Source organism: Hyaena hyaena, unplaced genomic scaffold (genome assembly GCF_003009895.1).
Source record: "Hyaena hyaena isolate Hyena2069 unplaced genomic scaffold, ASM300989v1 scaffold_856, whole genome shotgun sequence".
Lineage (NCBI taxonomy): Eukaryota > Metazoa > Chordata > Mammalia > Carnivora > Hyaenidae > Hyaena > Hyaena hyaena.
This window is the reverse complement of record NW_024081491.1, coordinates 307,488-320,272: the sequence shown is the minus strand read 5'-3', so window position 1 is coordinate 320,272 and position 12,785 is coordinate 307,488. Positions and strand designations below refer to the sequence as shown.

Here is a 12,785-nt window from a genome sequence, read left to right as displayed (position 1 = left end):
ATTCATTAATTAATCACACATCTTCCTAAAGGGGAGGCCGCCTAGGCAGCTTCTGTCCTTCCTTCCTCCAGAGTGGACCGCCATTCTCCCTGCCCAGCCTCCTTTCTAGCACCCAGACAGCCCTGCTCCCTGGAATGTTCTTGTACCAGAAAGCTCTTGACTGAGGAGGAGAGACACATGCCCTGCTTTCAGGGAGCCCCCAGTCTGAGGAGAGCTATAGCTCCTGCTCTTGGGGATCCTCCAGCTGAAGAGACAGAGTCTGTCCCTCAGGGAACTCCCAGTCCCAGGGGCTGGTCTTAGAAAGCCCCAGTTCAATAGAAGAGGCAGTGCCTACCCTCAGAGCCACTGAGGGGAAAGCCACAATCTCGATTGGATACACACCTTACCCTCAACTTGCTCAAAACACTGTCTTGCTGAAAACACCCCCAGTCTGATGGAGGAGACAGAGATCTTGCCTGCAGGAAGCTTCCCATTCTGATCAGTCCTTGCCCACAGGTATCCCAAGTCTGAGGGGCAAAAAAACCCAGACTTTGCCCTTGGGGATCCCCTGTCTAATGGAGGAGACACTTTCCTAACAGTTTCCCCTGCTGCCAGGATGCCACCTGAGTGACTGCAGCGTGCCCTAAGTGCCCTGCAAAGGAAGAAAAAGCCTTTGGCTTCAGTCCATCTCAGATATGCCACACACTTGCTGCATGACCATGGTCAAGTCACGAATTTTCTTCAGACTGTGATTTCCCCATCTGCAAAATGGAGATATTAGGCCCATCCCTCAAAGTGACGTGAGGATGGTCCGGCCACCAGAAAGAAAAGCAAACGAGCCAGCTGGGCCCTCCTTACAGAAATGATTAACATGCTTTTCTGTTGTAGCAGAGGTCCCAGCCCAGCCCAGTCCCCTTGGTCTCTGGGGATGGGGCGGGGGAAGCCCTCCCCATCCCCAGGTATGTGGCTGGGTACCTCTGGGCCAATGTGACCATTAAAGAACCACAGGAGGCTGTGGGTGGCACTGGGGGCTGGGGGGAAGCGCCTTCTAATCTAATCGCTCTCTGCGAGGAAACTCTCATTCCAGCCAGAACTGCCAGGGGTTTTATTGGGTTTGTGGGGACCCGCGGATTTCAATCTCCAGACCCCACAGGGAAGAAACAAGCATTAAGCTAATTTTATTAAATGGCCACAGCTGGCAGTAAGGGGAAGTAGGGGAGAGAAGGGAGGATAAAGAAAGTCATTCAAGGCTGCCAGCCACGACAAGGGGCCATACATGGGGCCTGACTGGGATGGAGGCCACCCCTCCTTCCTGTCTCTCCAGCTGAGCCAGCTGGGGGAGGGGAGGCCAGATGGGACTTTTCCCCGGTATAGAGCCTCAGGATTCTCCAAGAGGCTCGCCCGATGGCTGCTGCCCAGTGCAGATGCTTGTACGTACATGATGCCCCTGCAGGGCAGGGGTGGGAGTGGACAGGCAGGCCACAGCAAGGACGGAGCTGCCCCAGAGCTGTTCTTCCTCCGTTCAGCCTTGGCGATGCCAGAGCTTCATGAAATACGGCGTATTGGCTGAGAGTGTGGTCCTCCGTTCGAATACTGGCATTTGCCTTTTCCTAGCTCTGTGACCCTGGCAAGTTATCGAACCTCTCTGAACCTCAGTTTCCTCATCTGAAATGGATCAAATAGCAGCACCCAGGCTAACTGGCACGTGAGTGTTTCCTGACAGCCTACCCCCTCCCCACACATATATATCATATAGTAGTTATCATATGCGGTGTCTGACACAGAGTAGGTGCTCCCTAAATATGCCCTCACTACGACTGTCATGGTCCCTTACTTTACAGGAAGTAAGGGAGGGAGACAGAGCCAGGAGACTCAGTGTGCTGTCTCCAAGGAGCAGCGCTTCTTGGATTCAAGTGCAATCACAGAACTTAGCGACCATGTCACATTCAGCAGGATCTTTAATCTCCCTGGAAGAAGAGCAAAATCTACTCACCCAACCTCTCAGGGCTCTCGGGAGGCTCCTTACCTGAACGTGTGGTGCAAACTTTCGGCGATGTATACATACTATGTATGTTTTTCGGCCACATACACGTACCTCTTTAATCCTTAGTCAAGTGAGGTAGGGTTTGTCACCTACATTTTACAGGGGAGGAAACCGAGGCCCAGACCTGAAGTGCTTGGGCCAAAGCCAACCAGATTTTAGTGCCAAGCGTGTTCCTATCATTGCTGACACTAACCCAGAACTGAAAGAGGAGTGACTTGCCCAAGATCACACACAGCGGTACCAGACTGAGAGCCCAGGTGGCCCAGTTTAAACCTTGCTGATGCCACTCTCCAGGTCAAACAAATAGAACTTTTGCACCATGGAAGAGGATCATGTGACTGGGCTGCTTCCGGTTTCTGCTGCCCAGGCCCGCTTGGGCCCAGCTGGGACCTGGCTGCCCCCAGCTCCATGCGAAACTTCCAGCAGACCCCTTCCCTTTCTGGAAGAAGGCAGGGTTCATAATCCCCTCCTGCAGCTTCTCTCCAGGGCACAGACCCAAAGCCAGTGGGGTGGAAGTGTTTTTATTAGAGCTTTGGTCACACGGGGCGCAGCCGGGCTGGGGCTGTAGCAGGTGCTGGGACGCTATCCAGCCCCAACCCACCCCTCTCCCAAGAGGCGCTACCCCGGAGCGGGAGGGCAGCGCATCCGAGCACAGGAAGGGACCCCGCCAAGGCCTGTCCCCAGTCTGGGACGGGCTGACGAGCAGGGTGGGCAATCAACAGTCCTATTGTACAAATATACAGCGCGGGCCAGGGCGGGGGCGGCCGACACCGCCTCCGGGGAAACCGGGACTGTGCGCTCTGGACCCGGCTCCGGCGGCGAGCGGGCAGGAGAGCCTAGCCTGCGGCCCGGGGAGGTGATGAGGGCGTGCCGGGGGGCGTCAGAGCCAGGGAGGGCCGGCAGCCAAGGCTGGGGCAGCGAGGGGCTGGGTCGTCCTAAGCCCGCCGGGAGGGGAGCCCCGGTGGAGGGGGGAGCTGGATAGGGGATGGAGGGGGACGTAGGGAGCTCAGTCGGAGTAGATGATGAAGCCGGAGAATGTGCTGTACTTGTTGCTATTGCCGCCGTGCGCCTTGCCTCCGTCGAGCTTGATGAAGACCTCATCGCCCGCGTCCAGATGCAGGATCACGCTGTTGCTGGCGTAGTCGTAGTTCTGATCTGCGTCCTGGGCGATGGCGCTGGCGCGCACCTGCGGGAGCGGGGGTGGGGGAAGGAGGGGGGAAGGGATGGTGTGTGTGAGGGGGTAGAGGGGAGGAGGGAGAGAAGTAGGGCCGGGGAGGGAGGGGGACTGTCAGAGGTAAGGCAGCCACGTGGGTAGGATCTGGAGGCCCTAAAAACCCCCGCCTTCAGCTCTCTGCCTGCTTCTCTCGCATCATCCCCCACCCCTTCCGATTATAACTATGTTTGATTATAACTATGTTTTGGGACCGGGTTATAGAGGAGCCCTGGATTTCTAGGGCGGGTGTAATCTGGGTCTGAATTAGGAATCAAGGTGGAGTTGGCCTCCCTAACTCCTCTAGGTCTTACCGTCAGGCCTGCCCAGGACTCAGCAATGCCTCTGGGGATGGAACTCCCTCCTTGCAGAGGAATTCTCTGGAACACCCGGATGGGGGGGTGGAGAACAGGGGACAGGACGGAGGGCCATCCCTTCTCTCCTTATCATTCCTTCCTCTCTGCTCTAATTGTAACAATAATGCCTTACCTCTCAGCCACACCCACCTGTTCTTATGTCAGTGAATGGACACAAGGCTGGACACTTTGGCCCCATAGGTCAGGTGGCTAGACTAATGCCACGTGGCTACTAAGCAACCACCCTAGTACCAGAGCCCAATCTTTCATCGACTCCTTGTCGGTAGTTCATTCTGGAGTCTTTCACACTGGAGCGGTGAGATAGAAGGCCTGGTAATGATTTCCCCTCCCAAGGCTTACACTGAGCCTGCATACTGGCCTCCAAAGAGCCATAGCTATCCCTGTGACTATTATTCCACCCACAGAGGACTTCTGGCTCCCCCATCCCACCCCAGGCTGGTAGAAAGGAAGTGGGTGGGAAAGAGGGAATCCAGGCTTGACATCTTTGTGTGATCCTCAGTCTGATCTATTTCCCTTGCTGGTCCTTGTTTTGATGGGAGAGGGGAGGGATGGGCAGTTTAATGAAGCAAGATGGCACCAGGATTTGCGTGTGAAGCCTGCTGTCATTTCTGGGGTATATTCCGACTGTAATCCTAAGATATTGAGGGTGAGTGATGATGAACAAATTCCCTCTGGGGATTCCTCTCTAACAACTGAGGCAACACGGGGCCTGAGCCATAGGATCTGAGGGCTCTCCCAGATGGCCTGGGTGGAGAATGGGTAGAGAGGGGCCACCTCCTAGGTGCAGACTTGTGTTGGGGGGAGACTGCATTGAGTGAGGTACTCCCAGTGGGGCTTGTCAATAGCCCCTCTCCACCCAGCCCCTTCCCTGAAGGCAGCTCTCCCAAGGCCTACCGGACTGGGCTGGATCAAACCAAATTAGGGGAAGGGCCCATTCCCCTTCCTGGGCCTAAGACAGAACTACAGGTCAGCTGTGCCAAAGCTGCTGACTCAGCAGCAATGCTTTCACAGGGGCACCCAACGTATTTGCATGCTGTCTGCCATTTAAAGCCCAGATTCTTCCAGCCCCTTCTCTTACCTCAACTTCCTCTTCCCCGACCGGGCAAGAACTGTCTGGGGGGCACTTAGCTGGGAAAACTCCCAGTTCAGCTAAAGATGGGGAAAGTCAAATGGGGGGAAGATGCTGTCTTTCAAGAAGCTCAGTTTCTCTGTTCAGAAAAAAGGATGAGAAGATCCTGCCTCACCAATGCAACCTTTATAAAAGCCTTCGGATGGTGGGGAAAAATTTTTTTAATCTCGATGGGGCTTTGTGCCACTAGGAAAGAGCTCAAAGCAAGCAGCCAACTTCTATATTGTTCCCTGGGCCCTAATCCTCGTAGTATTTATTATTACGCATGCATTTCATTATCTTTGCTAATAAATTACTACTAATAACAATTATTTTTATTACCCAGATTAATTGAGCCTTAACTCATTAAAACAGTGTGCTTCTTAATAGCCAAATCCATTAGAACACAGTCATCTGTCATCAGGAATCTCCTGGTGATGTGACAGGCATCAGAACTGTTCTGCTTATGTTTATTATTTATTCATCACCATGATTGTTGCTGTGATTATCCTAATTATCCATGGAGGCAGGGAGAATTTATGCCCTTCCATCCGTAGACAGTGGGGGACCCAGGAACAGAACCCAGGGGTCCTGATTCGCTGCCCGAGACTGGAAACAGTTGAGGTATTCAGCTGCTCCAGGGGGCCAAGGGGAAATTTGGAGAATTGAGGCTGCCATGGAAGGAGGAAAGCAAGCCTGGGACTTGTCACGAGGGGGCGCTGTAGAATCACTTCCTCAAGGGCTGCCAGGGGAAGGGAAACTGAGGCAGTGGTCTGGCCAGGGCCCTGGAGGGAGGAGTGGGGAGTACCCAAGATACACGCCCCTGCCCCCGGATCAGTGCTGGCGTGTTGGAGGTACAGGAGTGGCTCCCACAGGCAGCCAGCCTGGCCCACAGAGGTTTCACACATTTACTGGGTCCCTGCTGTGCTAGACGCTGTGCTCTATGCTGTGAAAGGCATTCGGGGCTAGAAAAGGACAGTGGGTAGCCCCTCTCCCACTGTCAGGCATCAGACTGAGCTCCAGGGAGGCCTTGCTGGAGTCCTCAATGTATCTACTACGCCATCTCTCACCTCACTCAGGCTCTGTTGTCCAAGCCCCTCCCCAGTTGTAATACTCACCTCCCCAAAGCCCCTGCCCTGGACAAGTGGCACCCTGGCCAGAGGCCCTGGTCCATCCCCACACAGCCTCCTCTCTCCTGGCCCAGTTGATTAATGTCATATCTTCCCTGACATCTGAACAGTGGGTCTTTGAGCTTCCTTCCCTCAGGGCACCACCCCCAACCTAGAGCCCCTTCCTCAGGCTCCTCAGATCCCCATGTCCTAACGACCAGGCCCCGGTGCATCAGGCTACACAGTGGTGACTCAAGGCTCCCCATGGGGAGAGGGGCGGGTGGGCCTCGGGCAATAACAGAGTGGGGGACTCAGCACCTCAGTGACTCCCTGTCCCCCCTCCCCCCATCTTGCCCAGGAAAAGGCCAGGGACCAGTTTCAGCTCTGCCTTCCTGAAGAAATTCTGGAAGCATTTCTGCAGGCAGGAAGCCAGAAAGGAAAAGCATAGAGACCAGCATTGCCCCTGATCTTGAAGGTATGGGAGGAGGAAGCCCCTCTTTTCTGTTTCTGTCCATTGCCCAGAGCCATCATTTGGTCTCTGCTCACTTGAATGTCCTCTTCTACCTCTGAGACAGCCTTTCCCTGCACTTGACCTTTTTATTTCCTCCCTAGTCATGTCTCCTCATCTTGGGGACTGACCCAGATTACCCATCCTCTCCCCTGACCAGGTTGGTCTGAGTGGGGGTAGGTGCCAGTGAATCATTCCCTCCTTGGGGATGGGAGTTGCCAGCTGGGCCCCCAACCCCCCTCTAACACACTAATCACTGGGTGTGTTATTGTGTGGTTACTACAGTCTTCCCTGCACAGACCATGAGGTCCCGTAGGGCAAGTGGATCAAACCCCTGCTACCTAGCTCCAAACCTGCCTCTTAGTCAGGGCTCAGAGTGAGTATGTGGGATGACTAGTGAGATTTAATGAATCTCGAGCAATCTGGAAGCACATGTCGCAAAGGATGTAGGGGAGAGGGGTGTAGGCCCCAGGTTTTTGGTGGAGGGAATGGTCTGAATAACTATTAAAATGCTGGGTCTGTCGACCCCTAGTTAAAGCCACCTCCTATTTCCTACTAGCCTGTGGTCCCACCTCCAGTGAGTAGCAATGCCCTGCCCATACTGAAGGGGAAAGAGGCTTCGCGATGGTTTCACCTCCCAGTGACTGAAGCAGGTGCTCCTGTCCAGGCACACATCACCTTTGGGGCCTCCTTGTGCCTCAGCTCTGGGGCCCTGCTGTAACTCGCTGTGGTGGTGCAAGGCCTAGGTCCCACTGGTGGTCTGGTGGCCAGCTCCCTATCCAGACGAAATGGGGCCCCGGCCCCCTTAGACCTCAGCTCGGTGCCAGCCCAAACTTCCTTTGGGAAAGGAAGAAATTCCATTGATGAAGGTGACATTGCTGCATCCTTTATTGGTGATTAATAAGGGGAATCGTGGGGCTGTCTGCAGAGTGAGCCCTCACTGGATACTGAGGCCTCTCATTTGGTCAGGAACCAAGGACAAAGAGGTGAGACACTCAAGGAATAAAGAGGGGTGTTAAGCCCAGGGGAGAGAGGCCAGACACCTAGGAGAGACAGATAGGACTGGTAGACACAGGAGAGATGGAGACGAGAGAGAGAGAGAGAGAGAGAGAGAGAGAGAGAGAGTAGGAGAAAGAGGCAGGCAGGAGAGAAAGAAGAGGGGGCAGATTTACAAGTCCCTGGTAGTCTGTGCTGACTCCCAGCCCTGTCTTTTCCCCCACCCCCAAGCCAGGGTCTCCTAACCCTTAGGTAGTGAGTACTGCAGTGGGAAGGATTCCAACAGGGTCTTGGGTCCCAGGCGCAGGAGATGTCCTCACCCCATCCTAGCTCTAGTTCTGACCCATGCCCATCCCCTTTCACAGGAAAGCTCTGCCTCACCACCCCCAGGGGCCCTAGGCCATCTGTGGTCTGGAAGCTCTGGAAAGGGAGGGGTTATCCAAAGGGGAGTGAGCTGGGCAAAACTGTCCCCCAGGGCAGGGTTAGGTCGAGGTTGTTTCTGGGGCAGCAGATGCAGGAAGAGCACCTTGTACCACCCTCATAGCACCCACCAGCTTCGGGTCTTTGGGATGGGGAAAGGGAACGCAGAGGATCCTCTGACACTCCCGGAGTCAGGAGCTGCCGCTGCAAGATCAAGGGAGGGGGAGTTTCCACCTCTTTGCCCCGCCTCAGGAGGAAAAACTTTCCCCCCCCAGGTTGCTTTCCTGCGCCTGGAGCTCTGACACAGTGGGAAGCGGCGGGCAGCCCCGAGTTCTGCAAAGGATGTCAGATCGGCGCAGCGGTCCCTTCTCAAGGGCGGAGAATGTATTGCAGCTAAGGCTTTGCGCCCCGGGCTCTCTTTGCCTCTGCCCAAAACATCTCCTACAGCTCTCCTTCCTGGCTTGCGCGCCTAGCGGTGCGCCTGGACGCCCGCGGGGCACGGAAGCTGCCTCTCCCTAGAGCCCAGCAGTGCCCTCCCCTAATTGCCCGCTGGTATCAACCAGAATTCCAGCTCTCAGATATCGCTTCCCAGGGGCCAAGCCCCCAAGGACCAGTCCGCGCGCCTGGAAGTCCTGCGCTCTGATTATTTGCACTTATCTCCCGCATTTCCACGCCGCGCGCTGGTGCCCAGCGGCGTCTGCCGTGCAGCCAGTGCCCAGGAACCGAAGAGTTAGTGCCAACCGGCCCACCATCCCCGCATTCTGATGCCTAAGCGGGGCCGCTGTAGGGTCTCCACCTGTGCTCGCCGGTACCCTATGCCCTGGGCTCCCTGGGTGCCCTGCCCCCAGGCCAGCCCCATGCCCCCGCCGGGCCCACCTGGCCGTTCTTGCAGAGGTCCGCCCACATACTGGTGCCGTCGCCGCCTCGCATGAGGACGTGGTAGGTGAAAAAGTAGGTGCCGGGAATGTTGCACGTAAACTTGCCGCTGGTCGCGTCGTAGTTGTTGCCTAGGTTGGTGACCACGTCGTCGAACTTGAGCACCTCGTAACCCTCGTGAGGGTTCTTGAGGCCGGCGTAGAAGGCCACGCGTGGCACCGTGGTGTAGGTGGCCGTGCTGATTGCGCCGCTGCCCCCCGCACCTGGCAGCCCGGGAGGGCCGGTCTTGCCCGGCTCACCCTTCTCCCCGGGTGGCCCCACAGGACCCGGAGGACCTGGATCCCCGGGGGGTCCGGGGGGGCCCGGCTTGCCTGTGCGGCCAGGCTTCCCCTGGGGGCCCTGCACCAGCGTGGAAGGCGGGGGCGCGCCGCTCTGCTCGCTCAGGGCGTCGCCGCCGTCGGGCCGCGCGCCGGCGCCGGGGCCCCGCGCGGGGTAGGGGTCGCATACCATGCGGCAGGTGCCCAACATCTCATAGTGGCCATCCGGGCCGCCCGAGCTCACCAGCACGGGGATGAGCACCACCAGCACCAGCAGCATCACCACGCCCGCAGCGGCCGCCAGCAGCGTTTTCCGGCCGGCGCGGAGCCTGGGGAGCGCCGGGCCGCCGGGCCGCGCCGTCGGGGCAATGGTGCCGGCGGGCGGGGGGCGCGGGCAGGGCGCCCGCGGCTCAAGGGCGGTCCGGCGGGGCTGCGGGCATGGGGCCGGGCCCGGAGCGCCGCGCTGCGCTGGATGCGCTGCCGAGCCCAGCCGCCGGCTCCTGCCTCACGCCTCCCTCCCGCTGAGCGGCCGGACTGAGAGCCGCGGCAGCCGCGTCCTGCCCCGCTCCTCCCGCCTCCTCGCGCTCGGGCCACCGCCCCCTCTGCCCCGCCCCGCCCCGCCAGCTTCGCGCCGCTCGGCGCCCGCGAGGGGTGGGGCTGCGGGCGGGGCCGACACCTAATTGGGCTGCTGGCGGTAGGGCTCCGCCCACCCAGGGGCGGGGCCGAGGGCGGGGCAGCGGAGAGGAAGGCCAGAGCCGGGAGAGGAACCCGGAGACTCCGCGAGCTAGGGACTGAGATTCGGAAATGGGGAGGATGCCAGAGTCTGAGAAACAGAGTCTCCTATGGGGAAGGGGGGAGTGGAGACCAAAAGCGGAGTGAAAAAGAGGGCCACAGGGAGAGCTAGAGAGCGCCGAGGGAGACAGAGAGGAGTGGCCTCGAGGGTCTGTTTCGAAGAAAACCGAGAGGGAGGCTCCGGGGGGCACGACACGGAGGGAGTGGTGGCCGAGTCGCGGGTTCCCCAGTCTACTGCGGATAGAGAACAATTGAGGGGAGTACGGAGTGGGGAGCAAAAAGGGGAAAGGAAGAAGATGAGAGGGAAGAAGAGAGGAAGGCAGAAGGAAGATGGGGACGGGGGCCATTCTGCATTCAGGCCTTGCAGACCGCCCATCCAGGATGGGGATCATGTGCCTGTCAGGGTGCCCGGCGAGATCTGCAAGCACTGACAGCAGCTGCCCCTCGTCTTTTCTGGCTCCCGGCTGACTGTTCCCTGGACCCATCTTCCTCCAGGATGGGCAGGATCTTCTTACTTCCCCACAGAGCTCCAGGCCAGACAAGGCTGATTTTTCCTGGGCGTTGGGTCGTTCATTTTCCTCCGATAACTCCTCTTATCCCTGCTTTCAGACAAGGGAGAAGTGGGGGCCCTAAATAAAAAAGTGGGCACCCCACCTCATTGCTACATTCTGACCAATGCAAACAATCCCTGGGTGGTAGCTCCCTTTTCAAGACTCCAAGAAGGGGGATAGGTCTCTTCCAGCCTCTTAGCTCCTCCTCCACCCTAGCTTCCTCAGCAGCCCCCTAAATCTTCTCCCCATCAGGTTGCACGAGGCAATCCTCTTCTTCAAGTGCAGTAAAGTGTTTAGGTTGCATAAACGGAAATGTGTCTGCTTCCATCAAAATATTTGTCACACGATTTGAGACCCCGCTCTTGCTGCTCCACTGCCCCTCCTTCACCCTCCTTTATCCAGCCCACCAGGGAGGGCTCTGCCATTGGGAGGGCTTTGGCCGCTGCTAATGGATGCTGCTCCAGCCTCTTCCTTTTCTCCTGAGAGGCCCCCTCCCACCTCACACTCTCCCCTGCTGACCGTTCACAACTGCCCTATGATTTTCCATAACTGCCCTATGATTCTCCGACTTTCTCTACCCTAGGTTGAGACTGCTTACCCCCACCCAGAGCTGGGAGGAGGAAAGGGACACGAGAATATGAAGTGAGGGGCTATGAAAGGATCTTCCAAGCACTGATGGCAGCGTGAGGTTGAGTGACCCCCATCACCAAAGAGGAGCTACATAAACTCAATACATAGCATTTGTCCTGGGCTTACTGCGTGCAGGGCCCTGTATTGAATGCTTTACATACAGGATCACACTCGATCTTCACACCAATCCCTCGAGGTAAAACCCATCATTATTCTCATTTTACAGATGGAGAACCGAGGCTCTGACAAGTTAAGAGATTTGCCCAAAGTCACACGACTATTAAGTGGTGGAGTCGGCATTCAAACCCGCAGCCTCACTCCAGGCTCTTGCAGCCTGGGCGGGATTGGGTCTCTAGGTAATGTTCACTGTCCAAAAAGAGGAAGGTGTTAAGTCCGGCAGGAGGGGGGTGCTGGGCTGTACAGCTAGACCTCCCAGACTCAGGAAGACTAGTCCTCAGCTGTCAGTCAGCCTCCTGCCCCCCCCCTTTGATCTCCCCCAATATGACTCCTCGAAGAGCGACAGGGTTGGTGACCTGAGGGACAAGTGCGTGGTCTTAAGCGTGCGATTTGCACAGTCCTCCTCCCCCAGGTCCGCAAGCACACGCGTCTCCCCCCTGCTGTGCAGCCTGGGCTCGTCTGCCGCCGCCCCCCACCCCACCCCCAGGACCCGCCAGGGAAGTGCGGCGGGCGCCCCAGGTCCGGGACCAGGCGCGAGCACCTCCCCTCCATCCCCCCCGCCCCGCGCTCTCCCCGCGCCCGAGGGGCGAGCTCAGCGCGGCGAGGCGGCCTGCCCCCCGCCCCCCGAAAGAGCGCCCGCTCCCTGGCGCGGTGTGGCGTCTCTGTCAGCCCAGCCGGATTCTCCCCGCTTCGCTGGAGTGGAAAATAACGGCTTCAAACTTTGCAGAGAGGAGCTGGTGCCAGCACTTTAATTAACAGCCATCTTGGCCTGTGAGCCTGGGCCACCGGCTCCCGCCTCCGCCTCCCGCGGACTCGAGGGGCCCCGCCTCGGCCCCGCCCAGGTCCCCGAGGGACGCGAACCCCCACCTCGGCGTCGGGCGCCCCTTTTCGGCCCGACGTGAGGGCCTGGCCGATTGGGGGGGGACGGGCGCTGCCCTGGGGGGCGTCCCCCAGCTTAATGACTGAGGACCCCCAGTCCTCCCACACCCCCCACGCCGAATTCTCTAGAGCTTGGCGGTTGAAGAATTAGAGATCTTCGTGCCAGTCCTAGCTGGTGATTTTAGGATAGCCTAACCTGCAGCGCCTCAAGTGTCCTCCTCTGGAAAAAGGGTTGTTGCGAGAATGAACCGAGCTACAATGTATGTAAGCACTGGGCTCTGCATCTGACCCTTGTTATGCACCCAGTAAATGGCGGCTAATATAATTCTTTCACCTCCGGGCTGAGAAGGCCTTTCCAGGCCTTGGGGCTCCTTCTCCTGCCTTCTTCCTACACGTTGCTGTGCTTAGCGCTAGGACCAGAGGCCGATGGCCTTCCGCTTCTAGATTCAAAGACCAGATGAGTAATGATGGGCCCCTGGAGTTCTGGCTTTCTGGCCTCTCCCTCAACCTCCTGCCAAGGCCAGGGACCCTGGTTTACAGAAGGGGAAAGACATGAGCAGCAGTGGAAAGAGAGCTGGGGGCTGAAGATCCAGCTTTGTTTTCCCTCCTGTGAGTGGAAGCCCCCTCACTCCTAACCCCCCCTCCATTTCAGGGGTGGGGAGGGCGTGCTGGCCATGGCGGTGGTGTGTGGAAGGTACAGTGAGACTCTTCGTTTATACAGGGCTGACTTTAGGAAACCGGGTGGCTGTTCCGTGGTATTTTGGGGTTTTTTTTGAATGAATGTGAGTGGGTGTGAACGTGTAAGAGACAGT

The 12,785-nt window shown here is 57.8% G+C and overlaps 1 protein-coding gene across 1 annotated transcript; it reads right to left on the bottom strand.

The window, feature by feature from the left end:
* Positions 1-2,527: 2,527 nt before the first annotated feature.
* Positions 2,528-9,527, bottom strand: C1QL1 (complement C1q like 1). The gene is made up of 2 exons (XM_039220050.1): positions 8,628-9,527; positions 2,528-3,209 (listed from the first exon to the last, which is right to left on the bottom strand). The coding sequence occupies exons 1-2, from the start codon at positions 9,222-9,224 to the stop codon at positions 3,030-3,032; spliced, it is 777 nt and encodes a 258-aa protein (XP_039075981.1). The 5' UTR covers positions 9,225-9,527; the 3' UTR covers positions 2,528-3,029.
* Between the last annotated feature and the right edge of the window lie 3,258 nt (positions 9,528-12,785).